We start from the raw sequence: 26,876 nt of genomic DNA on the forward strand, positions 1-26,876 counted from the left end.
ATAGGCTAAAACAAAACATTAAAAGATATAACCTTGCACTTTGATAAGTCTCGTGAACATTTTCACTATTTTGACATTTTTATAGATCAAAATTGAACTAAAGAAATAAATGGTAGATTAATCCATATTGAAATTAGGTGTCAGCTGCTACACTAATTATAGTAGTTATATTTCTTAATTAATTAAGATAAGATATTACTGTATTTATCCCAATTTGGGAAATGTTTGTGTTGCAGCAGCATAACAAGAAAAACAAAATATAAGTTATTATTTATACAAAAGTATGTGAGGGATGGGATATTAAATTGAATATATATGTAAAATGTACATGTGATTTTACGTCCAAGAGAAGCTATGGAGCCGAGAGTTCTCTGCCAGGCAGAGATGATTTGTTATTAGTTCAATATGTCAAACTGATTTCCCTGACTACAATCTTTAGTTACATGGTGAAACGTTATGCTGCTTGTACTAATTAAACTTATCATATGAGCCACACAGGTTTTAATAGGATTTATTCATTATCTTTACTTATGTTGCGGTCTTTTCAGCAGCGCCATCTCTAAAACGGCGATACAGTCACTACCCATCATTTACATTTCACCGTGACATGGACAAAAAATGTAACGTCAGCTTACCTCATGGCACGAATCCAGACTCTCCTTTGGAAAACATTGGCCGGGAAACGATAGAACAAGCACGTTTCATGCGAAGACCTGTGGCTGCAACCCGGAGCAAAGCAACAAACCATTGCGTAGCTAACTAGTAGCGCTAGCTTTAGCTAACGTTAGCTAACGAAACGAACTGCCGAGTAAAATTGGAAAACACTGGTAATTAATGATTCTATAATTTGTAAAACTACGGTGTTAAAAACGACAATTTCAAAAATATAGATTCTAATGGTCAGATATAGATATACAGATACTAAACATAGGCATGTACGTGCTTTCAAGCAGAACACAGGGGAAAACAAACTTAGCGGGAGTGTTTACGTGTTAGGCGTAATGACGTACAACGGCCTCGACAATTTCTGTAGTCCTATTCAGCCACTCGGTAACAACCATCGTTTTTCAGACAAGTAAACTCTTCAAAAATCACCAGTGGGGTTACTGCTGATGTATTTAATGTCATAGAACAAAACGTGACTTATCTCTTAAATTTGTGTCAACCACAGACCTTATTTCGAGCTATTTTCCAAAACTCTATGGAAAAAATGCATTGCTTTTTGACGAAGGAACCGGAAGTGCTAAAAATGCTAACTTACTTCCGGGTTTTTGGACGCGTCACTGCGGTTCTTTATTATCTTTTTATGAGAGCCAATACATGTCTGCACCTCAGTTAATTACATTTTCTTGTCAGATTCTAATTTAAAACTATTATCAGTGCCTTTAACCTGTTAGGCCCAAGCCTGTTTTTCAGGTTTCAGACTCAAAAATGACATGCCCAAATGACTATATCTTCCCTTCCAAAAGTGTAAATTAATAATCTTTTTTCTCAAAGCAATGATCCACCTGTGAGTTGGATGCAGAACAGTCAGAATCAATATAGATGTTTTTATTTTAAAGTAGATTCAGATTGAACATAGTAAAACAATTTATATTATAGTTTCCGTCCAAAAAAAACCCATTACTTATAGTGAAAACCACCCTTGAATGATGGGATAGTAGACTAAAAGCTTTAGGAATCAGAACTATAACATATAATAAGTACACTGAAAGAAACGACTTGTATGATTGACTTGATTAAATCCGAGTAAGTATTTGCACTCACCTTTTTTAAATGGGGACCTATCATGCAAAATGCACTTTTGTACGTCTTTTATACATGAATATGTGTCCCCGGTGTTCCAGGGAACTCACCAAGTGTCAGAAAACACAACCCTCTCTATTTTCCTCCATACCCAAATCTCTAAAAACGGGGCTGCAACGGATCTGATACAGACTGATACAGATTTGAAAATTCTCTGACGTCAGAAACGAGGAGCTCCGCCTATATGGCCAACTCTCCACCTATCAGGGGGAATGGGGGGTTGGGTCACAGCCGGCCATTGCCGCTCGAAAGTGCTGGAGACGCTTTAGTACATATGCCAGGCATGTAAGTGGCGCTGTAGTCTGCCACAAAAGCAGAGAAGAAGACTTCCCGCGCCTGATTGCCATGATTGGCCTTCTGTTTGTTTTCCGCTGTGGACACTCCGGCTCTTTTTCTCCCTCCCCAAGGCAAGCGTTTGCTCCTGCTACTGTAATTCAATGCAATCCCTCCCCGCCGAGGCAAGCACTGTAATTCTCTCCGGTAGTCAACTAGCAGATGACAAACACGCACCTCTCCGCCTCTTCCAAGGAACGAGGGGACCGTGCGGCAGAGTTTCCGTTAGGTTTTTATTCGCCGGTCAACATGTCCATTAAAGTTGAAATCTTCCGGACAAAATTAGAAAAGTGCCGGACAAAGGTCTTCTTTGTTATTTATTGAGCTTTAAAACAAATGAATAATGACTCTATATAATCAAATAAGAATAAAACATGGAGGAGGGAGATCTCTTTTTCTCCCCCTCTTCTGAAAGCCCAGCAGCTGATCTGAGAGCATGCTCCCCTCTCCTGCAGGGGGGCGTGGTCAGCTGCAGCTCAATTGCATTAAAGCTAGTCACAGAATCAGCCCCTGCAAAAACAGGGCTGGAAAGAGCAAATAGAGCGAAATGAGGCATGGCTAAAATGCAGGATCTGTTTGGTATTTTGAAAAATAAACTATATTTATATACTTTACATAGGTATGACACTACAATATATTGATCAAATATAGCATGATAGGTCCACTTTAAGTATTTTTTACTGCTGTAATATCAAGAAGAACTTATTTTCCAGTATAAAGTAAAATGTACTTATCACCAGACCTAACATTTGTGAAGATATTAAGTAAATCTTACTTAATAATGTTCAAGTTACACATTATATTTATTTTAACTAAAGTAAAGTCTCATGGTATTTATTACAAACTTGTTAGTCCTTAACCTATCACTGTGTATATCACCATTCAAACATCTTTTAAAAGTTGAACAAACCCCACACAGCTCAGTAAACACTGTGAAATGTTAACTTTATTTGATCATTTCAGTAAAAAAAGTTCATATTTATCCTTTTGATTATTATAGTGTTGATCGTTCATAACAAAGCACTTTGGCAAGTTACGATATACATTTTTAAATGCTTCATAAGCACCGTAACTTTCATGATACTAATTTCTCGGTCACAATAGCTTGTTTCCGTCAACGGCCGAATGTTTTGACCGCAAGGCATTGTGGGACAGCATTTTCTCCTTTCCTTTCGTAGAGGAAGGAAATTCGAACGCAACTGACGTCTCGTCGCTTTTAAAATGTATTTCTTTGTTTTCCTCTTTGCATGGTTTCCTCCATGAATCCCTGGGGGGATGGACTAAGACGCAAGGAAGAGACATGAGGGAAGGAAACGTAGATGCAAGTTAAGGGACTTGAGATGCAGATATTTTCTGTTGAGTTATATTTTTTATTCTGTGTAAAGGTACAATTGCTAGGTCTCTGTGATTAGTGATTAACACAGAGAAACAAAGACTGTGCTCTGTAACAAGTTGGTCAAACATATCTTCTGAACATTGCACTTTAGGACAATGAGTGCATATATTCATGTTCAGGTTGATATTAGTATTTAGTGTCTGTACTGTGACATGTCTCCATGCTTTAATGTTCATAAAGCTCTTTTTTTCACCCTCAATCTTTAAACCAGAGACCAATCTGCTCTGATTGGTTTGCTGACCAGCTCTGTTGTAATTGGTCAACCACCTAGAGATGTCGGAAATGTCCCACCCCTAAGCTTATCACATATAGCACTTCATTTCAGACGCCTACCCGTGCGGGTCCGTGATCTGCACGGGGTGGGCCACTGCTGAAAAGGAAAACCCCCCCGCAGGACTTGATACGCCCCCTTGATAAATAAATGTAATTTTAATGAAACCAGCTGCAATGGATCATGGATCCACCAGGGGGAGCCGTGAAAAGCTGCCACTGGAACTCATGTGAAATAAACAGCTGATAGATCTACAGGTATCGGATATAGCGGATATTTGTTAAGATCCATGTCACGGATAGGATCATATTCTGTGCTAAATAAGAGACATGTAATCATTTACAAAACATCACCATGTTTTTATTTAACAAAATAATGTTGTTTAATTCACGTTGGCGTAAGTACAAAACCATCGCTATGTTTTTTCATCAGGAAATTTAGCCCGGCTCAAACGATTTTCAATCATCATCCTCATGATCATTTAATGTATCATACAGGACTGTCTCAGAAAATTAGAATATTGTGATAAAGTTCTTTATTTTCTGTAATGCAATTAAAAAAACAAAAATGTCATACATTCTGGATTCATTACAAATCAACTGAAATATTGCAAGCCTTTTATTATTTTAATATTGCTGATTATGGCATACAGCTTAAGAAAACTCAAATATCCTATCTCTAAATATTAGAATATCATGAAAAAGTATACTAGTAGGGTGTTCAACGAATCACTTGAATCGTCTAATTAACTCGAAACACCTGCAAGGGTTTCCTGAGCCTTGAAAAACACTCAGCTTGGTTCAGTAAACTAAATCACAAGTATGGGGAAGACTGCTGATCTGACTGCTGTCCAGAGGACCGTCATTGACACCCTCCATCAGGAGGGTAAGACACAAAAAGAAATTTCTCAAAGAGCAAGCTGTTCACAGAGTGCAGTTTCAAAGCACATCCACAAAAAGTCTGTTGGAAGGGGGAAATGTGGCAGGAAACGCTGCACAACCAAGAGAGATGACCGCAGCCTTAACAGCATTGGGAAGAAGAGTCGCTTCCAGAATTTGGGGGAGCTTCAAAGACAGTGGACTGAAGCTGGAGTCCAGGTATCAAAAGTCACTGTTCACAGACGTGTCCGGGAAATGGGCTACAATAGCCGTATTCCCATGGTCAAGCCACTTCTGAACTCAAGACAACGGAAGAGGCGTCTGACTTGGGCTAAGGAAAAGAAGCACTGGACAGTTGCACAGTGGTCCAAAGTCCTCTTTTCAGACGAAAGCAAGTTTTGTATTTCATTTGGAAGTCAAGGCGCCAGAGTCTGGAGAAAGGCTGGAGAGGAGCAAAATCCAAGTTGCTTGAAATCCAGTGTGAAGTTCCCACAGTCAGCGATGGTTTGGGGAGCCATGTCAGCTGCTGGTGTTGGTCCACTGTGTTTCATCAAGCCCAGAGTAAATGCAGATGTGTACCAAGAGATTTTAGAGCACTACATGCTTCCGTCTGCTGAAAAGCTCTATGGAGATGAGGAATTCATTTTCCAGCATGATCTGGCACCTGCCCACAGTGCCAAAACCACCAGTAACTGGTGTACTGACCATGGCATTACTGTCCTCGATTGGCCTGCAAATTCCCCTGACCTGAACCCCATAGAGAATATGTGGGGTATTGTGAAGAAGAAGCTGAAAGACACCAGACCCAACAATGCTAATGAGCTAAAGGCCGCTATTGAAGCATCCTGGGCATCCATAACACCTCAGCAATGCCACAGGCTGATTGCCTCCATGCCACGCCGCATTGATGCAGTAATCCGTGCAAAAGGATTCCCAACCAAGTACTGAGTGCATTAATGGACATTTTCAAATGTTTGATTGTGTTTTGCTGTTATAAATCTTTTTTTTTTACTTGGTCTGAGGAACTATTCTAATTTTTTGAGATAGGATTTTTGAGTTTTCTTAAGCTGTATGCCATAATCAGCAATATTAAAATAATAAAAGGCTTGCAATATTTCAGTTGATTTGTAATGAATCCAGAATGTATGACATTTTTGTTTTTTTAATTGCATTACAGAAAATAAAGAACTTTATCACAATATTCTAATTTTCTGAGACAGTCCTGTATGTTTGCGAATTCAAATGAATGCACTAATACATGTAGTTTAATCCACGTGAGTTTACAACAACAAAAATAATCGCTTTGTTTTTATATCACATCCGACCGGAGGAAAATGCAGCACGGCTCTCACTACCGATAATCCTAATCCCACGGGCAAACAATAATATGTACAGTGTTAATAGTTTACTGTATTATTAGTGTCTAATATTACTGCTATAACAATCACACATTGAGTTGTTAAAATCAGACCGTTGTTTTTTTGTAAACAGTCTGAATGAAACGGCAGCTCTCAGGTGCCTCTCAGGTGTGTGTATCAGTGTTGGGACTAACGCATTACTGTAACGCAACTACCTTTTGCGGTATCTAATAACGTTACTAGTTACCTATTCCCATTCAGTAACGTCGTTATAGTTACTGTGATTTAAATGGGTTACACTGCGTTACATTATGTGATCCAACTGAACCGAATCTCCCTGCGGATGTAATTTACAGTTGAATACAGCGATGTCCTCTCACAGTACCATGGAAAAGTGAAAGTGACCAGAGAGGAGGGAGGATTGGTTAACGCGGGGTAACATTTCAGGGTAAGCCAATCAGAGACAGAGTTGGTCGGGTCTTGCCTTATGGGGAAAATACACAGACACACAAACACTTGCTAACACACACACATACACGGCAACGCCCACCACCAGCACACACACTATGGCAGATGCAAGTATCAGCGAGAGCAGCAGCGCATTTACAACTTGGAGATATAACCACTATTTTCAATTTGTGGGGATAAAGGACGCAAAAAATATTACGGTCAAATGTAAACTGTGTGCAGGACAGAAAGCATTGTCCACATCGAATAACAGCAATGTCAATCTCCTGAGGCACCAAAGTAATGTACATGGGGCTATAAAACTAGTCGCCAAAGACCCCACCATCTCAACCACCGGCAGTGACCCAGATGGAGCAAAACCATCTAAACAGCCAAAAAACGATTTTTTTAAATCGCCACATGTCACCCAGAGTCAACTAAACAGATTGATTGCTGCAAATAGTTTGTTTGTCTTCAGTGTCAGTCTGACCGTTTATTATTTATCTAATTGTTACTGCCAAAAGAGTGTAGTTCTTGTTTAATTGTTACACTGCCAAAATAGTGTAGTTGTTGTTAATGTGTACACTGTGGTGATTGACATTATTCACCCACGGATCTATGGGTTGGGGTATTGTTCTGCACGAACATTTTAGTGAACCGGACTTCCTGTTTCCGCCGGTCTTAGCTTCCCGGGGCCTTTCTCACTTCTCTTATTTTTCATTTCCTCGCTCCTCGGTCTCGGTCTCACCGGAAGTTGATTTGTCTGCGCCATCTTGAGTAGCGTCCCAATGGCCTTATTTTTGTCGGAGGAGCGAGGAGCGATAATGGAGGAGCTATAATCGAGGAACCACCAGACCAGCGCCATATAGATAGAAGAGTTACGACAGCGGAAGTCCAAAAACGGTTATCGTCACGTGGTTCATGCAGACGAGGATTGTTCCCCGGAAGTTCATGGCGGGCAATGTGAATGCATTGATAACAGGAGATAGAACTACGATTTTTGGTAATTATTAATGAATAAAGGTTTTGATTTGCAATATTTATACAACAAATCGATGTGTATGTATTTACATCAATATGTTTTAAAAAATAAAATAGAATTTGCTAATATTAAGTGATAATATTAGGATTCGTGTGAACAACTAGTTTACATGTTAGGCTAACAGTGCCTTGGTTAAAGAGCCTGTTGCTGTTTATAGCTTTGAATTCTGTAAAACCAATATTATCTTCTTAAACTTGTATGGTAGTCAGGAGCATCACTTTCTAATGTTTATTGATATATTTAGAGGGAGGGGATCCAAAGGAATGCTTCAAAATTCAGATTAGATACATTTCTACCATTTTCTTAAATTCATGGTAGTTTCAGTAATCCCATGGTAATTGAGGACACAAGTTATCTAAATGACTAATGTCATCTTTATGGCTTTCAGAAAAGACAGGAGACCGACAGGTGACTAGCAGCAGCAGCAGCAGCAGCAGCATGATGATGATGTATTTGCAATGGATGTTCCTAAAACAACACATTTAACATGGAATTCAATAAACATTGAATAGCATATCATGCAGTTTGTCTGTGCCTTTTCCTCCGTGTTGTCCTGGTTTGCTGTGCTGCCTCCTATTCGCCACCATGGTTTGCTGTGCTGCCTGGGGATGCTCAAATCGCTCCGAGAAAGGAGTACGAATGTACGGCTTCCCCACTGACACAGAGCGGAGGAAAAAATGGCTGGCTCAATTCAGCAGGAGCAATTTCACGACCAACAGCAAAACAATATGTGAGGTTATTATATACAAACACTGCATTTTCACTTTTTCACAAAACGAAAACCACACCATTGGGAAAGCTTAATGTTTTTGTTTAATACAAAAAAACAGGGAAAGGCTTGAAAAACACAGAGTTCAGACTCAGGGTGCAGGGTGAGGGTCTCAGTGCACGTATTCAGGCTCCATTGAATCCCCCTCTGGTTCTTGTGCTGAAAGAGGGAGTAACAGACAGGAGAAAGGGTTATACACACCTATATAGCACACCTATTGGATGGGAAATTGCCTTGGGGAGATAAGGTGTGGTCTTTGTGCGCAACTGAAGTTATGGACCTTTATTATTTGTGAGTTTAACAAAGTATGACAAATGGCATCAGTAACAGATGTGATATGAATTTCTATAAAGTTTTCTCACATTCTTGGTCATATTTTATATACAGTATGTAATGAGTATAACATGTCCAGTAAGTATAAAGTGTTTCCTAATACCGTGTATTCAACCAATATGGAATATGTATGTGGGCAGACACAACTGAGTTGTTCTGTGTGTGAAGTAACCTCAAGTCACTCCGCAGTCACATTTTGATGCAGACCAGTTTGTCAAGACACAAAATGGCAAGACTAGGCTGAGAGCAGAGGCTATACCCACCATCTTCGTGCATCGCCCTGTGGTCAAAAAGAGAAGGGCCCCTGCACCACGATTCACCCCGGGACCTGTATCTACAAAGCCCATAGCTCATGATCACAGCTATAGTGTGAAAGGTGACACAGGTTTAATAAGTATGAACTCTTAGTAACAAAAGTCATATTTCTTATTTTTAAGTGGTATAATATTTTAAATGTTCGAACATCTACAGTGCCATGTCTTCTACTTACATTAGTCTCAAAGATTGAGGGAAGAAGGGATGAGGAGACTGAGAGAAAGGAAATTGAGGGTGAAGAAAGAGAGGACATGGCTAGTGAGGAGAGACAGGGAAGGTGGACACCACCCACTCAGCCAGCAGCCAGTCAGCATACGAGGGAACCAGCAGCCAGTCAGCATACGAGGGAACCAGCAGCCAGTCAGCATACAAGGGAACCAGCAGCCAGTCAGCATACGAGGGAACCAGCAGCCAGTCAAACAGATCTATTACAAAAATTAAAGAGAAAATTAAAGAGCCAAAAAAGCAAAGTCTGCGCTAAGAAAAATCAGGAAGGAAAATGCAGCTCTCAAGAAAACAATGAAAATTAGGGACAACAAATATAAGAAAACGTTTTCAAAAGACCAACTTAAGGCATTAGGCAGACTCAGCACAAAGGGGATGAAATGGAGCAATGAGACAATTAAGAAGGCTTTAAAAATGTGCTTTGCGTGCGGATCAACGGGTTACAAAACTCTGCAGGAATTGCAGATTCCCCTTCCAGGAATAAGGACACTGCAAAGAAGGATGCAATGTGTTAAGTTTGAGCCTGGTGTGTAACAGCTAACATCACTGCCCCTCCACCTGCCAACATCACTGCCCTCCACCTGCATGCACCCAGCCAGAGGAGCGCAAACAACAAAAACAAGCAAGGTGTCCCGTCATGTACCTGGAAGTTTGGGTTAGCAAAATGGAGTAAGAGAAGGACTTGAAAAACCTTGGTGACTCATGTTGTTACAGTTGTCTTGGTTAAAGCTCTCAAGTTTTTTTTTTTTCCATTTCCACATCTTTAGAAAATATGAAATAAATGAAGTGAAATCAACCTCTTCTCTGGAGAACAAACTTTGATTTCTCTGTCTTGTGAGTTTGCAGTCTTGCAGTTTTGCTCCTCCACCTGTAACATCACTTCCCCTCCACCTGCCATACAGTAGGTTACTAACAAGATTACTTATATAATACAGTGATAGAATACATGTTTAGTATGCTTACTTATATAAAACAGTTAACAATTAAAAGGCTGTTCAACGTGTGTTGCTAACTTGATCCGTTATCCTAGCTTTATCTGTTATCTGTAAACGTTCCCTAAATCTACTAATTTAGGAATAATCCACTGACATCCTTTAATACACATGTTAATTTGAATCAGATGTACTGATAATATCCGCAATATAAATCTTTAAACTTCTTCTTACCTTTAAAAGTCCGTCACGAACGGTCTATTATGCTGCAACTCTACAGCTCTGCTAGCCTTGGCGCTAACTTCCGGGGAACGATTGAGAGGCTCCACGATCCGCCATTGCTGTAAAAAAGTGGTTCATTGGAGTGAACGGAGATGACGTAACTCATCCTCCGATAAAATCCTCAGACACTCGCCCCGCCCCCTTACTGTGTATCGCTCACTGATTGGACGATGCAGTGCATGCACTGATGTGATGCTTCTTGACATGAGAGCAGTTTCCCAGCGGAGTGAAGAAAATACATGAACCTCACGGGAGTCACTCCTCAGTTTATACCGTCTTTTGTGTCAATTAATGTATCATTTAGTTACAAATATGTGATATATCTGAACAACAAAGTGGTCAAAAATCATTTTATTCATTTTTTGGAAACATTTTCATGATCGCTTTTTTCGTTTTACATTTTCATTTATTATCATTTCCATTCAGTCAGTCATTAAGTGCTATTTTTAAAATGTTAATTTGTTACATATCCAAACAAACAAACAAAGTGTGCAATCCAATGAATGTTAATCTAACTGGGTTTTGATATAACATATCTCTTTTGCTTCTCTCAATTGTTTTATTTATTTTGTGCACTCTAATCAATATTAATCAAACTATTGTTCGTTTATACATTTTAAGAATGGCGTTTATCTTTTTTGAGAATTATTTCTTATTTTATTTTTATTTATTTGGGTCTACAACAGATGATACAAATGTTTGTGTCAGTAAATGTGTACTAACAGAGGCGGGGGTGTGTGTGTGGAAATAACGGGGACAGAGCTGGCTGCTGTCAGACGATCAGCTGTGCAGCGTCATCACAAACGGACGTCGCTTCACGTGACGCTCCGGAGGAAAGGACGTCCCATTGCTCTTAAAACTAATTTCCCTGCTTCTTGTGGTTTCCTTGCGTCCCTCCATGCTTCCCTGGTGGGAGGGACTAGTCACAGGGAAACGACGTAAGTGAGGGACGCAAGGAATCCATTTAACCGAAGTGAGAAAGGCCCCCGGGCGCGTCTATCGTTTTTCCAACCCAGTTTAGATCCCACTTCCGCATTACGCAAGCATCGACGCGTCACGTCACAGCATCAACCTGGCGTTACATCCCTATGGTTACATCACTGCCTCATGCGGCACACCCGCGAAATCTGAATCTGACAAGCGAAATACCGTCCTTTTAAACGCTGCATAATATACAATATAATAGTGCTTCTTTGTCAATATGACTGACGACCGCACTTATGCAGTGCTGAGGAATGTTAATTCATCATTTAATATTAATTCCTGATGGATATAAGAGGGATACATTCGCAAACATCTGTATATATAGCCATATATATAATGTTTAGTTTTTTGTTTGTATGTAACATATTAAAGTTGTGACCTTCTGTTTAGGATGCAAAGGTATCTATTTAATATTTTATTTAAAGGTAGACATTTATAACATGTTATAAATGTCTATTTTGTTGTATAATACAACATATAACATTTATTTAAAGGTAGACATTTATAATATGTTATAAATGTCTATTTTGTTATATAATACAACATATAATTTGACATTAATAACATATTAACGTTTTGCCATGTAAAAATGAAACAACTGTAGAATTTATCAAACCATATTATGTTATTATTGCAACTGTTTTTATTATATTGTGTTGTTTTGTGTTTATAAATGAATTAATATAAAGTGTATATATGTGAGTGTGTATAAATTAATGAATACATGTGTGAGTAGTAGTACATATAAGTGTGTGTTTATATATATATATATATATATTACATGAATAAATCTGTGTGTATATATATATAAAATAGTATCATTAAATAATGCGTCAGATAAAAGGTTATATTCAATATTCTGCACTTACACCAGTTGATAAGATATTTAAAACGTTGTAAACGCCATTTGAGGATACACACAGGCTATTCTGATAAGATATTTAAAACGTATTTTGTTTGTCCTGAAAACGACATTTGAGGATACACACAGGCTATGTATAGATGATAAAACACCAGTAATACAACTCACACTCTTCGATATGGCTTTGATTATAGGATCGTTTACTTTCAATCAACAAATCCTTTGGAAAGACAAAAAACAATTATTCAATATCCTGCTTTACCGCGACCGCTAAACTGCCGAAGATGAAGTCTATCGCGTAGAGCTACGTCGATCCTTGCGTAATGCGGAAGTGGGCGTGATTAAATCTAAACTGGGTTGGAAAAACGATAGACGCTTCCCGGGCATGAAGTTGTTTACAATGGTTTTCAGATGCTAAATAAAAGTCTAGCTTGTACCTTTGATACCCCGCCTCCGACTCCCATCTCTCGGCACCACAACACTGCCAAAAGAGTGTAGTTGTTTTTATTTCATATTGCATTACTTAGAACTTGATTGTTGAGGCCACAATAAAGATGCCTGCTTTATTGTTATTGCACAGATTACAGGACAACGAAATGCAGTTTAGCTTCTAACGGTGCAACAAGCAGTAAAGTGAAAAGTAATGTACACGATCTACAGAATAAAATATATAATTAATTGAATGATGAATAAACAGTGAGGGGTATGATTACGCTAGATATACACAGCAGCCTGTGAGCAGTATTAACAGTGTGTATGAATATGCTAAGATATATAAAGTATGAAAACGGTAAGCAGTGCAAGTATAGTATAAAATATATGGATATTAATTTCATGATGATAAACATTGTGGAACATTGATGAAAAATGTGAATAGAAGTGGCGACGTAAAACTGACACAAAACAACAACAAACTTTTGCTGAGCCAATGGAGAGTTTAATCAGCAGCACGGGGTACAAACCACCAATGAGCGCTCAGCTCGAGATACCAGCGAGTCGAGAGAGTGAATTATGTCTGCATTTTCTCTTTTGAGAAACCCCCACCCCCCATGTTGCCTATGCTGAATGCTGCAAACTCTTTGTTTAAAACTAATTGGCCATTGGAATGTGTGGAGTAAGTCTCCCAAGGGGGATGGTGGTCACATTCCACAGCTCTCCCCCCTCCTGTGATCTCCCAACCCCCAGCCTGTAGGTTTGTGTTTGCATATTTTAAACTGTCGCACTTTCTGTTTTTTCTATCGCGCATTGCCGGTCTGAAAGGGTCTGTGCCGGAAATATCAAACATTTCATAAAAGTCAAAAACAATGAACAAGACTTAACTATGGAGGTATCTCAGGGTCATAAGTTTTGATAATTCAAAAAAATGCAATTTATTTGAAAGTTCAAGTTTTTATCCTGAACTTTGAAAAATACTATGATGTATTCAAAAATAAGTTTTTGAAATCATTTTTCAGGTTGAATATTATTTTTGATTCAGTTCAGCAATTTTTTTGGAAAAAAATATTTGTTTTCAGATTTCACTTTTATACATATTTTGATATTTGAATCCTTATTTTTTTCAGTTGCAGATTTTTCGTTTTCAGATTCAAAACGATTATTTTTTCAGTTTCAAATCTTGTTTTTTCAGGTTTCACATTGCTTTTCACCTTCAGATCGTTTTTGACTTTCAGACCTTTTTTTTCGCTTTCAGATCTTTTTTTTCGCTTTCAGACTTTTGGCCCTGATGTTGCGTGGGGGGGCGGGGCTTAGCAAAGAGTAGTTTGGCATCCTGAGTGGCAGACCTCCCTCTGTCATGTTGCCTTCAAGGATGTTAGGTAGCGCGAGAAATATAACTCAATACTTTCTATACACAATACTCCCGTGATTGGTGGTAAACTGATACCAGCATCAAAGTTCCTTTAAGCAAGCTGTTGAGCATCGTAATTGGCAACAATCAAGGTATAAGAGCAACTGTGCTAGAATGTGATTACGTATCCGCAATCAAGCATTGTCCTTCCCCACTTCCACGTAGCTCCATGAACGCAGCATAGTATTGGCTTGGTTTTTGCGATCAGAATCAGATTACCTTTATTAGTCCCACAGGGGATACATTTACATTGTTACATGAAAAAAGTATTAAAGATTAAAAAAAATATTATATATTTTAAAGTTACACATTTTATATAATACACACCCTGTAACATTTCTGCGGATTTAGCAGCACAGTTTTTAACGGCATATATATATTGCACATATTGCAAATATTGCACATAGTTGGTATTTATCAACAAGAGGCGTTATAGTCTGAGTTGTTTTGTGCGGGGTCTATAGGCTGTGCTGGTTGTATAGTCTGACCGCTGCAGGAAGGAAGGACCTATCTCTCCGTGAGATAGAGGGGGATGGCGTCAGGTCCACCAGAACAACCTGCTGGCTCGTTGGGGATACGTAATTTCACATTCTAGCACAGTTTATTGCGCTTATACCTTGATTGTTGCCAACTACGATGCTCAATAGCTCGCTTAACGGAACTTTGATGCTGGTATCAGTTTTATTTCCCACCTATCACGGGAGTATTGTGTATAGAAAGTATTTATACATAGTTATATTTGTCGCGCTACCTAACATCCATGAAGGCAACATGACAGAGGGAGGCCTGTCACTCAGGATGCCAAACTACTCTTTGCTAAGCCCCGCCCCCCCCCTAAGCAACATCAGGGTCAAAAGTTTGAAAGCGAAAAAAAAAGATCTGAAAGCGAAAAACGATCTGAAGGTCAAAAGCAATGTGAAACCTGAAAAAACAAGACTTGAAACTGAAAAAATAATTGTTTTGAATCTGAAAACGATAAAAATGTAACTGAAAAAAATAAGGATTCAAATATCAAAATATGTATAAAAGTGAAATCTGAAAATAAATATTTTATTAAAAAAAATTGCTGAACTGAATCAAAAATAATATTCAACCTGAAAAATGATTTCAAATACTGATTTTTATTTTGAATACATCATTGTATTTTTCAAAGTTCAGGATAAAAACTTGAACTTTCAAATAAATTGTATTTTTTTGAATGATCAAAACTTATGACCCTGAAATAGCTCCATATTAACGTATTAATAATAATTAATTATATTTATTCCGTTTGGATGTAGGATTTTTGACTTTGTTTAGAGCAGTGATCTTCAGAAGAGAGCTAAGCGCTGTCAGACCGGACCAAACCCTGAAAAGTATTATCATCTGAAATTAATCATTATGTTATTAATATTAAATACATATAAGTATTTTTACAACTTGTATTTAGAAATACTGTGTTGTAATTATTGATGCATAAATGTGTTCATCCGTTCAATGTGGCATCTGCTATAATTGGGTTAATGTATGATATTACTTAATAATACAATACATTATAATATATGATATGATAATTATATTTTAGTTGTATTCATTTCTTATTTCATAGTTTCTCATTATTATTATTTTTATTTTTATCGCTCATCTTATTTTTGATTTTATTAATCTGTGTGAATCTGTGCTATCCTGTTTTTCACTCTTACTCTGTTGCTGTTTGAACTACTGAATTTCCCCACGGGGATTAATAAAGGTCCATCTTATCTTATCTTAATGTATAAATTGATTTACTTCAATCTACTGTACTGTGTAAAAACACCCCAACAAGATTACAAAAAATATACTGCATAAAGCAAACTATATACTTTATTTGATCTAAAATATTGATGTTTTTTCATTATAGTAGCCTGTGAAAACCAAAACAAATAAGTGATTAAAGTACAGTATTCAACAAACACAACTGCAGAGCTGCAAACATTGCAAACAGACTAAGTTCTTCAACACCCAGTTGTCTTTGTGTATTTGTGAATGAAGTGCCATCTCATGGTTAAATCCCGTAATTGAACAAATGGGGAAATTTGGCAACGCCCTCTAGCAATTTGGCAACACCCCCAGCCACTGGGATCCGCTGGGCTTTTGACTGGGACACACCCATGTGAGTCCTATCTGGAGGGCTATATCTGTAACATTAAAAAAAAAAAAAAAAGGGAGAAGGGGTCGAATTAAATAAGTGTAAACTTCTTCCGACCCCTTTTCGGACGTGTAATTAGCTAAAGCTTTGTTGTTTATTGATATCAGACAATGATACTATTGATTATTCAATTATTAATGAAATGTTTCGTTTTGTTATTGCATTCATTTGTATAGTACTGTATCATGTCTGTATCACCTTTTGTATCATTTGTATTTTCTTTAGTTTTACACGCTCGAAAAAAAAAAAATATATATAAAGAAACTAAACATACAATGTAAACACACCCACACCATAAGCATGTATCACATAAATGCAGTGATTTGCAACATTATAGTAAACGGCCTCAATTAAACACAGCAAAAGTCAAAGACACGTTGTTCATTTTACGCTGTTCTTCTTTTGCTGTGCTGATCTTATTTAAAAGTGATGCTAACAAGATATTTGAACAGGGTTTGGGGATACTTGTCTGTTGATGTTGGACATGGAGCTGCTGTGACGCAAGTCAAATTTCAGACTTGATCTGACAAATAAAGTATTATCGTATTATATCGTATTTACAAAAGCGCTGGAGATAGGATCAAGTTACGTTAGCTATTTAGACAAACTAAGTTTCTCAGATTTTGCCTAGTTTCAGTCAAAATTGTTGGGCACCAATGTAACGAAAACAGAGACTCTATGCAGGCTCAACTCAGATAACCGAGAGCCCGAAAGCAAGATATCTAAGCTTAAGTTGTTAGCGGCCAAAATTGTAAAGCTTGTAACCATAAAGCCTATGAGCATAACAGTTTGTGGAGGGAACACAGGGATGTTAGCCTTTGCAGACCATTTACATGCACATAAACCTATAGAACCCAACAATAATAAAATAGCCTCTTTTATAGCTCTTTGACTTTGTGAACTTATTGCGCATGTTTGCTTCTTCCATAGTGACGCTGATGGCTGGTCAACTCTTCAAAGTGTCCGCTCTTGCCACAGCAGTGTTTGCCTCCTCTGGGTTTTACCTGTACGACAGACAGCTGCACCTCGATGATCTGACTGTGATCCGCTTTGGACGAGCTGCAGCCACAGTGAGTTAATGAGCATTTCTGCCCTTACAGTCTTTATTTAGGGCTCGTGGATTCGGTGAAACATCAGTTTAGATGTTATATGTCTTTGTCTTGATGTGGCCTGCATCACAAAGCAAAATGGTTTATTAAGCCGTATTTATTTCAGATTCAAACAGGGTCTCCATAGTTTTTATTTATTTGTTTGATTGTATAATGTCTGACTTTTTTGGAGTCCGTCAGGACAGAGATTCGGAGCAGCTCATCCGAAACACAGGAAACTGTATTTGTTTTACCGGTTTCTTTTCATTTCAAAATAAGAGTTCATTTTAATTATGTTTTATTAACTAGAGCTTTGGGTCATGTTAAGACCATCTTTTCTGTGTTGCTGTGTGGTTTTCCTATCGGTTTGGTGTTACAAATATCAAAATAATATAGTAATAAACCTTATCAGCCATAACTATCATCCAGAAATACGTGGATTCCAGCCGAGCAGCCGACCGACGGCACGTAAAATGGAACGCAGCCAAGCCACGACAGACGACAAGACAAAATAGGATTCAAATGAGTCCACCCCCGCTATTTGTGTGTTACACATCATATTCTACGGTGCGTCTCTACTGGGAATTGTACATTTTAAAATACATTTGTATATTTCTCATAATTAGAAGTTGCCAATATTAAACTGTGTACACCCCTGGAGGTTTTGGGGATGGGAAACACATTGGTTTTATCAAATAAATAAAATATAATTGATAAATGCAGTTTTCACACATTTATCAATTACATTTTCCATTTATCAATTATATTTTCCCACACGTGTCAATCTTGGGCAGCATTCATATACCCACATGACAGCTAAGGTCAGAAGAGCTTTATTTAAAGGACTGGTTCCTGTTGTTAATTGATAAGCCTTGAAACATGCACATGTCAAGGTTCAGAGGCAAATTTAGCAAATATGGCAGTAGCCATTAATCATAATCAGATCAACATGAGGTTAAGAAAGTATTGATTTTGATAACTATTTAAGCGAAACCACAACCTTAAATACACACGTTTATTTAAAAGATAAACCTCTTGTGATAAACTCGCTTGACATTGCAGAAAAGGTGATAGGCAGCAGTGGTGTAAAGTAGCTAAGACAATTTACTCAAGCACTGTACTTTACTTATTTCAGGTTAATGCTACTTTGAATTGTAGAGTAGAAGTACAGAGGTAAATCGTGTATTTTTAGTCCAATATATTTATTTGAGTTATTTTGATTAATGATGTGAAATATAAACAACCCTTAAATCAGACTTTAGTTACACCTGAGTAAAATTCAGGGATGGTGATTATCAAGTCCCACAAAACAATTTAGCAATATATCTAATAGTGGGTGCTTGAGAAGACTAAACATTTATCTCCAGATCCTTATAAAGTATATTCATTACTCTGTGTGTGCCGTGAGAAATCGTCAGGTGTGCCGTGGGAAATTATGCAACTTCACTTAATTAGTCCAAAAATATATTATTTAGTTACTGCTAATAATTGGCAATGGTTGTGTGTCCGTGCCTGCAATGTAGTGACTAGCGAAGTAATTAAATACTCTTCCATGACTGACCTGCCCAGTGGGTGGCAGTAGCACAATAATGACCTTGTTAATTTAAGACAAGAGAATTAGTGATGCACACGAGAGGTGTCAGTGACAAGACGTACAGCGATGGATACATATTCGAATAGGAAAAATTAAGACTCGGACACAATTCTAACCCAGATGAAGAGAGTTACAAGTGGTAGTCAAAAGAAAGTTAAAACGGTGAGCTCAAGAAAATACAGTGAAAGTTATCTTTCGTTTGGATTTACTTTCACCGGGGATCCTTATGCATCGACTCCGTTATGATTAGTGTGTGGGGAAAAGCTTAACAGTCTCATGGTGAAAAACCTGCCACTTCAAAGCAAGAACACAGATTATTTTGTTCGCTTGTGAACCGGAACAGGCAACTTTTATGAGAAAAACTACAACGGTGTCTTTGGGAGCTCTCAAAGCTGAACTCATAGCCAAATCAAAAAAGCCACACTGTGGCAGAGACATTGTAAATGAGATGCTCGGCCCTGACGTGGTTAAAGAAATAGCCAAAGTCCCTCTCTCAGATAACACAATTGCCAGACATATTCTGCAGACATCGAAAAGGTTGTTTTGGAAAAGATACGCATAAGTGGGAAATTTGCATTGCAACTTGATGAGTCTATGAACATTAGTGGACATGCTCAACTCCTGACCAATGTGCATTTTCTGGATGGAGACGTGATCAGTTGTCAGCTCCTCTAAGAGGCTGTGTTTGTTGTTTGAGATGATGCTGCTATTTTAGTTACTAAGGATTGTTGTGTTAAATTTTCCTGTCGGCTCCCAGACCGTGGTCGAGGAAAACAGGGGATGACTCTCTGCAGTCTTCCAGGGCCAAAACAACAAACTTCAGATTCAATAACACACTTTTCAATAAGGCAGACAGGTGAGTTCTTATTTGGGAGGCTGTTGCATTTATTAAGGTCTTTGTTACAGATCTAACTGTGAAAACACTCGACAGACCTATATTGCTGCTGCTTCGTTCACTCTAGCTCGCTCTACCATGCCACACAACTGAATTTCAAAATAATACTTATTTTTGTCCGGTCGGGTCTTGGTAAACCGGAAGCTGTGTGGTTCATAAAAACATGTTCTTACTCAATACCAAGCCACGATTATTGTTTTTATTTTAAAGCGTATAATGTTGGACTTTTTTTGCCGTCTGTGAGGAAAAGAAATGGGGCTCAGAGCCTCAGAATACTGAAATCTGTATTTTTAAAAATCTTTTTTTCCTTCTAATTTGTTATTCTTTTCTAAATAACACAGTGTTATTTCCTCGAAAAAAACACACAATTATCCCTGTTTTTATTTATTCATTTAATTCTATAATCTCAGGCTTTTTAGCCGTTCCTCAGGAACTGAATTTCAAAATGAAGTCACCGGAAACAGACGTGGGCCTGTAAGGGACATTTCAAGCATCATTGCGATACACAAACCCACTGAACCGATTACCCAAGATCCTCAGCTAGAAGCTCGGTGATTGGATTGTTTAGTACAATGCATGTTGAGATATGGTGTTAATGCGATATGAAATCGGAAAAACATTTTAAAAAATAAAATAATACTTTATTCAGAGTGTTCTTGCTTTTCTCTTTGGAAGTCATCACATAACGGCATTGTAATACACGGTTCGGCTGCATTACATATTACACATCTGCCGTAGTTCTTTATTTATAGAGCCCTGATGAGAAGACTTCTGGACAAACATGAAGAACTGCCGCCAAAACTGAATATGTGACGTGGATCATAAATATATCAGCAATTAAACAACATCTTCAATTTCTCTTCACACAATACGTCTCCTCGCAGTATCAATACTAATTCGGCTGACTTTTATATTTGATCCAATTGGTAGATTGGTTATATTTACACCATAATGGTGCACAGCTGATAGAAAAGGACTTGTAGTTTTTAAAGATATTACTGATTTTTTTGAATATAAGAATGTCAATACTGAGTTGAAAGAATAGTCAGGGGATTTGGGTGATGGGAGACACATCTATGGAATCACAATTTCAATAGCTTACCATTAAATGATGGACGTACCTTTCTGTCTGTGATTTTTTACAAATCAGATATTAATGTAAAACATGAGAAATAGTATAGCAATATCCTGTAAAATTATATAAAAACATGAATAAAACTACACATCTTCAGATGTTATACATACATAAGTATCCTACACTAATAATCAGTGCCGTTTGTATATGTACAAAAGTGGTGAGGCACAAAAAACGTAGATGTATATAAGCTTCTGCAGTGAGGTTCATGGCTGGTGAGGCACTGGCACTGACTCTTCAGGTTTACAAATATTATATTTTGACCTAAATCAAAATATCATATTATTTTCAAAAGCTTTTTTAGTCTGATGCTTCGATTAATTTTAAACAGACAGTTCAACAAAAGTATACCCAAAAAATGTAATTTTATCATTTAAATATTGAATTGTTCTCTCTTAGTAAGATCCCATTTTCAATAAAAATGCGGTCTTACCTTCACTTGAAGATGAAGTCCATGCTATCCTTCTGGACAAAAATCTCTATTACTTTTTTGTAGGGGTGTAACGGTTCACAAACATTTCGGTTCGGAACGTACCTCGGTTTTTAGGTCACGGTTCGTACGTTTTCGGCACAGCAGAAAAAATTATCAGAAAACATAAAATATATAAATAAATAAATAAAAAAATATATATATATATATTTTTTTTATTATTATTAAACTGTGAATAATGTATTCACTCAAATAAATACAAAATATAATAAAATAAACATTAAGGTGCAGCATTTCGATGAACTGAAATAATCTGTATTTGAACTTTACTGTACTAGTACTCACAAAACATAAACTATTAGTTTTGGGTTTTTAATTATTATTAAACTGTGAATATTCACTCAAATAAATATAAAATATAAAAATAAACATTAAGGTGCAGCATTTCAATGAACTGAAATAATCTGTATTTGAACTGTACTGTACGATACCTAAGCAGCCAGTTTGACATAATGACTTGCTTGTCATTTAATATTTTTTTAAAGAAAAATGAACTTGTCCACATTGCTTGCCGAAAGGGCAGATCTGCTGGCACTAATGTCTCCTGCTGTGGAGAACACCCTCTCACTAGGGACAGAGGTAGCAGATACAGCCAGGTAGCGCTTTGCTAACATGGCAACATAAGGATATTTGGCGTTTGTAATAGCTTTGGCTCGGTCTGAACTTTTTGCGAGTGGTGGAGGCTTAAATGCTAGTGGGAGTTGGGTTTGCACTTCAGTCTTTTTTCTTTTGGTACCGGTGATATTCACGTTCGGGTGATGCCTTTTCAAATGAGTCTGCAAGTTTGATGTATTGCCAGCCGCGTAACCAATTTTAGTTGAACAATGCCGACAGCTTTGGTTCGGTCCACCTGTCTTTGTCCGTCATCCTTGTATGTAACTGCGAAACCAAAATGTTCCCAATCCGGAGACTTCAATGATGCTGGAGGATTTTCGAGCTCAACTTTATCTGCGTTCGCAATTTCGACAGTTCCTCAAATTACTGACTAAATTTGAACGCATCCCTGTGACCAGCTCTCATAGTATGCCTCTCGTCCAATTAAATGACTTGCTCGCTCTATGACGCGTTGAACCCAATGTGAGCAAATTACTCTGAATGCTGCGACGCAGCACCTGAGATTACTTCCAAAAAGTTGTTCACGTTCTCAATTTTTTTACGTTTAACGTTATATTCGTTCGGTACACACGTGTACCGAACTGAAGGGCCCGTACCGAATAACTTCGGTACGGGTACGTGTACCGTTACACCCCTACTTTTTTGTAAAAGTCCTCCTTATCTTCTTGTACTTTCAAAAGTCTATCATAAATCTAATCGATAGATTTATGATTAGAAAATTCTAAAAGTAGGGTAGAGATGTGGATATTATCCGGCTGAACAAAACGTGCATTTATCTAACAGGTACGTTTCCCACAGATCTTATTTCCAGCTATTTTCTAAAATCCTATGGAGAAATCTCATTGCATTTTTGTGGAGGGAACCCATGCGCAGCTTACTTCCGGGTTTTAGGACGCGTCTTTCGTCTCCTCTTCACAAACCACACTTTTCGCGGCACACGTACCTACAGCCAATCAGCTCTGAATTATGTGAGATGACGTATGGTGGGGATGGCAGCTCAGTGCCCCTATGGTCATTATTTTTTTGCCACACACATTAAATAGGAAAATACTCTGAGCATGCGCAGTGTAGTTTTTACAGTCACCGTTCACTTAGACAGTGAGAGGGAGGGGCATGATCGGGTTTTGTCCCTCATGGCTCTAAACAGCTCAATAGGCACACACTGTAGACACGTATTAGAAGAACACAGACTAAAACAGCAATGTACAGACGAATCAGATGATTTAAACATGTTCTTAAAATATATTTTATATATATATACAGTGGGGAAAAAAAGTATTTAGTCAGCCACCAATTGTGCAAGTTCTCCCACTTAAAAAGATGAGAGAGGCCTGTAATTTTTATCCTAGGTACACTTCAACTATGAGAGACAGAATGGGTGGAAAGAATCCAGGAAATCACATTGTAGGATTTTTAATGAATGAATTGGTAAATTCCTCGGTAAAATAAGTATTTGGTCACCTACAAACAAACAAGATTTCTGGCTCTCACAGACCTGTAACTTCTTCTTTAAGAGCCTCCTCTGTCCTCCACTTGTTAACTGTATTAATGGCACCTGTTAGAGCTCGTTATCAGTTTAAAAACACCTGTCCACAACCTCAAACAGTCACACTCCAAACTCCACTATGGCCAAGACCAAAGAGCTGTCAAAGGACACCAGAAACAAAATTGTAGATCTGCACCAGGCTGGGAAGACTGAATCTGCAATAGGTAAGCAGCTTGGTGTGAAGAAATCAACTGTGGGAGCAATTATTAGAAAATGGAGGACATACAAGACCACTGATAATCTCCCTCGATCTGGGGCTCCACGCAAGATCTCACCCCGTGGGGTCAAAATGATCACAAAAACCATTGCAAAAATCCCAGAACCACACGGGGGGACCTAGTCAATGACCTGCAGAGAGCTGGGACAAAAGTAACAAAGGCTACCATAAGTAACACACTACGCCGCCAGGGACTCAAATCCTGCAGTGCCAGACGTGTCCCCCTGCTTAAGCCAGTACATGTCCAGGCCCGTCTGAAGTTTGCTAGTGAGCATTTAGATGATCCAGAAGAGGATTGGGAGAATGTCATATGGTCAGATGAAACCAAAATAGTACAATCACAACCAATACAACACAAATTTCCAAAAATACAGAAAAAACAAACAATAACAACAATCAGACAAGAGGACAAAACTTTGGAAAAATAAACCCTCCCACCCCCAGATCCGGACCATCCTTGTATTGCTCATTCAATCTATTATAGCATGTTAACAAACATGGTACTTACTTTATTTGTACAGATCTACATGGGAGACGATGGCGCGATGCAGAGCGCTGTCTGTGATTGCGCACGGGGGATGTACAAATGCAGCCACGCTGCAGCATTGGCAATATTTGCCATGTGGCAGATCAGCTCCACAGAAGTTGAGTGCCAGTGGAGGAAGCCTGGCACTTCAAAAGTAGTCCAGCCGGTGTCTCAACTCTACCAACAGCAAGAGGAGACATACAACCCACTGGCCAGAGACATCGCTACTGAGGATGTAGACTGGTTCAGGTATGCACTGAGGGGTACACAGTGTGGCATGGCATGGCTTTTGTCACCTGAGCCAGAGCTGCAGCCTCAACATCAGGCCATTTTCACCGTGCCGGAGCTGGTGAAGGAGCATGGGGGTCGTGGGCTTGAGGCAATTCTTGCCTCAATGCGACTGAGCAGAGATCAGCAAGCTGCCATCCAGACAGCCACCGTAGGACAGCGGACAAATCCTCAGTGGCAGTTACACAGGCAGGGCAGGTTGACAGCCAGCAATTTTGGTGCTGTGCTGAGGTCGGGACTTTCATCCACTCCATGCGCGTCCCTCATGAAGAGGGTGCTTGGGGGGTACAATTTAGACGGAGTCATGGCTGTCAACTGGGGAGTTGTAAACGAGGCCGAAGGGGTGAAGGCTTTTGTGCAGGCCTATCGGGTGACAGTGATCGACTCTGGTCTATTTGTGAGTGAGTCGGGTGTTTTGGGAGCATCACCTGATGGACTTGTGCAGACATCTGCCCTGCTGGAGGTGAAGTGTCCACACAGCCAGAGGAACATGACCATCGCGGAGGCAGTCCAGTTACCATCCTTCTGTCTCCGTGAGGAGGGTGGGTCATACATTCTCAAGAAGAATCACCCATACTGGCACCAGGTCCAAGGGCAGCTGCACATCACAGACCGGAGTCTCTGCTACTTTGTTGTGTGGACCACGAAGGAGGCGATCATCATCCCCATCCCCAAAGACCCTGCATGGCATGGAAATCTCTTCCTCCTGGAGAACTTCTACACTCAGCATATGCTCCCTGTGTTGGCCAGTAGGGAGGAGGACCTGTAGATAAACACACACACACATACACACACACATACACACACACACACACACACACACACACACACACACACACACACACACACACACACACACACACACACACACACACACACACACACACACACACACACACACACACACACACACACACACACACACACACACACACACACACACACACACACACACACACACACACACACACAATATTTAACTAATAAACAATAAATCCCATGTTGTTGGAAAAGTAATAATGCTGCATGTATACGTTTTTGTTCAAATATCGCAAGTTTTATCGTGTTATGTGTTCCTCATATCGTGCAGCCCTAATATTAAGGCCTTATTGTCACATGCACAATAACTACAGTGCAGTTTTGGGCAATGAACATGTTAAGTCTCAGGCCCCTCTAAAATAAAGGATATTTAAGACATATAAATAAAGAATTACTTTTACTGAACTACTACATAACTGTATTACATTGTTATATAAATAGTTTGAATGATTCATGACTGACAGAAGATTGTTTTTACACTGACCTGTTATACTCATATCTATTAATGTCTTTGTAACTTCAGTAAACCTCAACAATTCCCCTTCTGGTTTCATGCATCACAGTTCAGTAAACTGAGTAAAATATGAACCAGTGTAATCATTATAATAACTTAGGATTGTAACTCTTTAAAAAAGGTGTAGGTGGCTCTTAAAAGAGCCGTTGTGTGACTTTCGGCTGGTCTCAGCAGTTTAAGCCCTCTCCGCGGATGCAGCGGGCCAGCTGGATGCTCCCCCCTCCCCCCGGGGATTGCAGGCTGAAAGGTTTGGGAACCCCTGGCTTAGTCAACGGTGAGGGTGCTGGCTACTTCCTTTATCAGGGGATTTTGCAGGTTCACCAAGGCACAGCAAAGCTGTACCAGCACATTTGCAGTGTTCCTGAGGTGGCAAGGAATCAGGTCCAGAATCCTGAACTCCTTTATTCTGGCATTTGCCCTCTCCACATGGATCCTGTTCTTGGCTATTTCCCTGGTAGCTCTCACCTCACTCTCTGTGAACTTACCCTTGTTCAGGAAAGGGGCAATGTTCACAATCACACCCGCGGGCACAATATCTGAAATTAAAAAGCCCTTGTCTGCCAGGATAAGGTCGCCAGCCACTAAATGTTCCAGAATGCCTGAATGCTGCATAATGGCCTTATCAGACACAGAGCCCGGGAAGAGTTGGCTGCAGAAGTTGATGACTCCATTTGGGGCCACAGAGATGAGCACTTTGAAGGAGTGCATCCCTTTGTAGGAGGAGTACGTCAGTTTGGCTTGGTCCATCTGACATGGGGCGGCCACGTGGATGTCGGTGCAGTCTACAATCATTCTGCAGTTGAAGGCAGAGGACTGGAAAGCAGCAGGCATGCTGTTTTGATTTTTTTTGGCTACCGGGCACAGTGGACATCATTTTTTCGAACAGCAACCTGTGGAGCAGAT

General features: G+C 39.0%; 1 protein-coding gene and 1 long non-coding RNA gene across 3 annotated transcripts in view; one reads left to right on the forward strand and one right to left on the reverse strand.

Moving 5' to 3' along the window:
* The window catches only part of adck1 (aarF domain containing kinase 1), a 182,512-nt gene that overhangs the window by 5,265 nt on the left and 150,371 nt on the right, over positions 1-26,876 (forward strand). Inside the window, exons 2-3 of one of the 2 annotated variants that reach the window (XM_079694391.1) lie at positions 17,177-17,316; positions 24,348-25,555. In XM_079694391.1, the coding sequence (XP_079550517.1) occupies positions 17,185-17,316; positions 24,348-25,409 (1,194 nt within the window). In that variant the 5' untranslated portion in view covers positions 17,177-17,184 and the 3' untranslated portion in view covers positions 25,410-25,555. Of the gene's footprint in view, positions 1-17,176; positions 17,317-24,347; positions 25,556-26,876 lie in introns of those variants that run through there. The other variant, XM_079694392.1, reaches the window with a different exon arrangement.
* On the reverse strand, positions 8,327-10,819 carry LOC307045899. Its single transcript, XR_013810018.1, has 2 exons — positions 10,340-10,819; positions 8,327-9,373 (listed from the first exon to the last, which is right to left on the reverse strand). It is a non-coding gene; the product is annotated as an uncharacterized lncRNA (long non-coding RNA).

The sequence above is a fragment of the Notothenia rossii genome (genome assembly GCF_949606895.1).
Source record: "Notothenia rossii genome assembly, chromosome: 7".
Classification (NCBI taxonomy): Eukaryota; Metazoa; Chordata; class Actinopteri; order Perciformes; family Nototheniidae; genus Notothenia; species Notothenia rossii.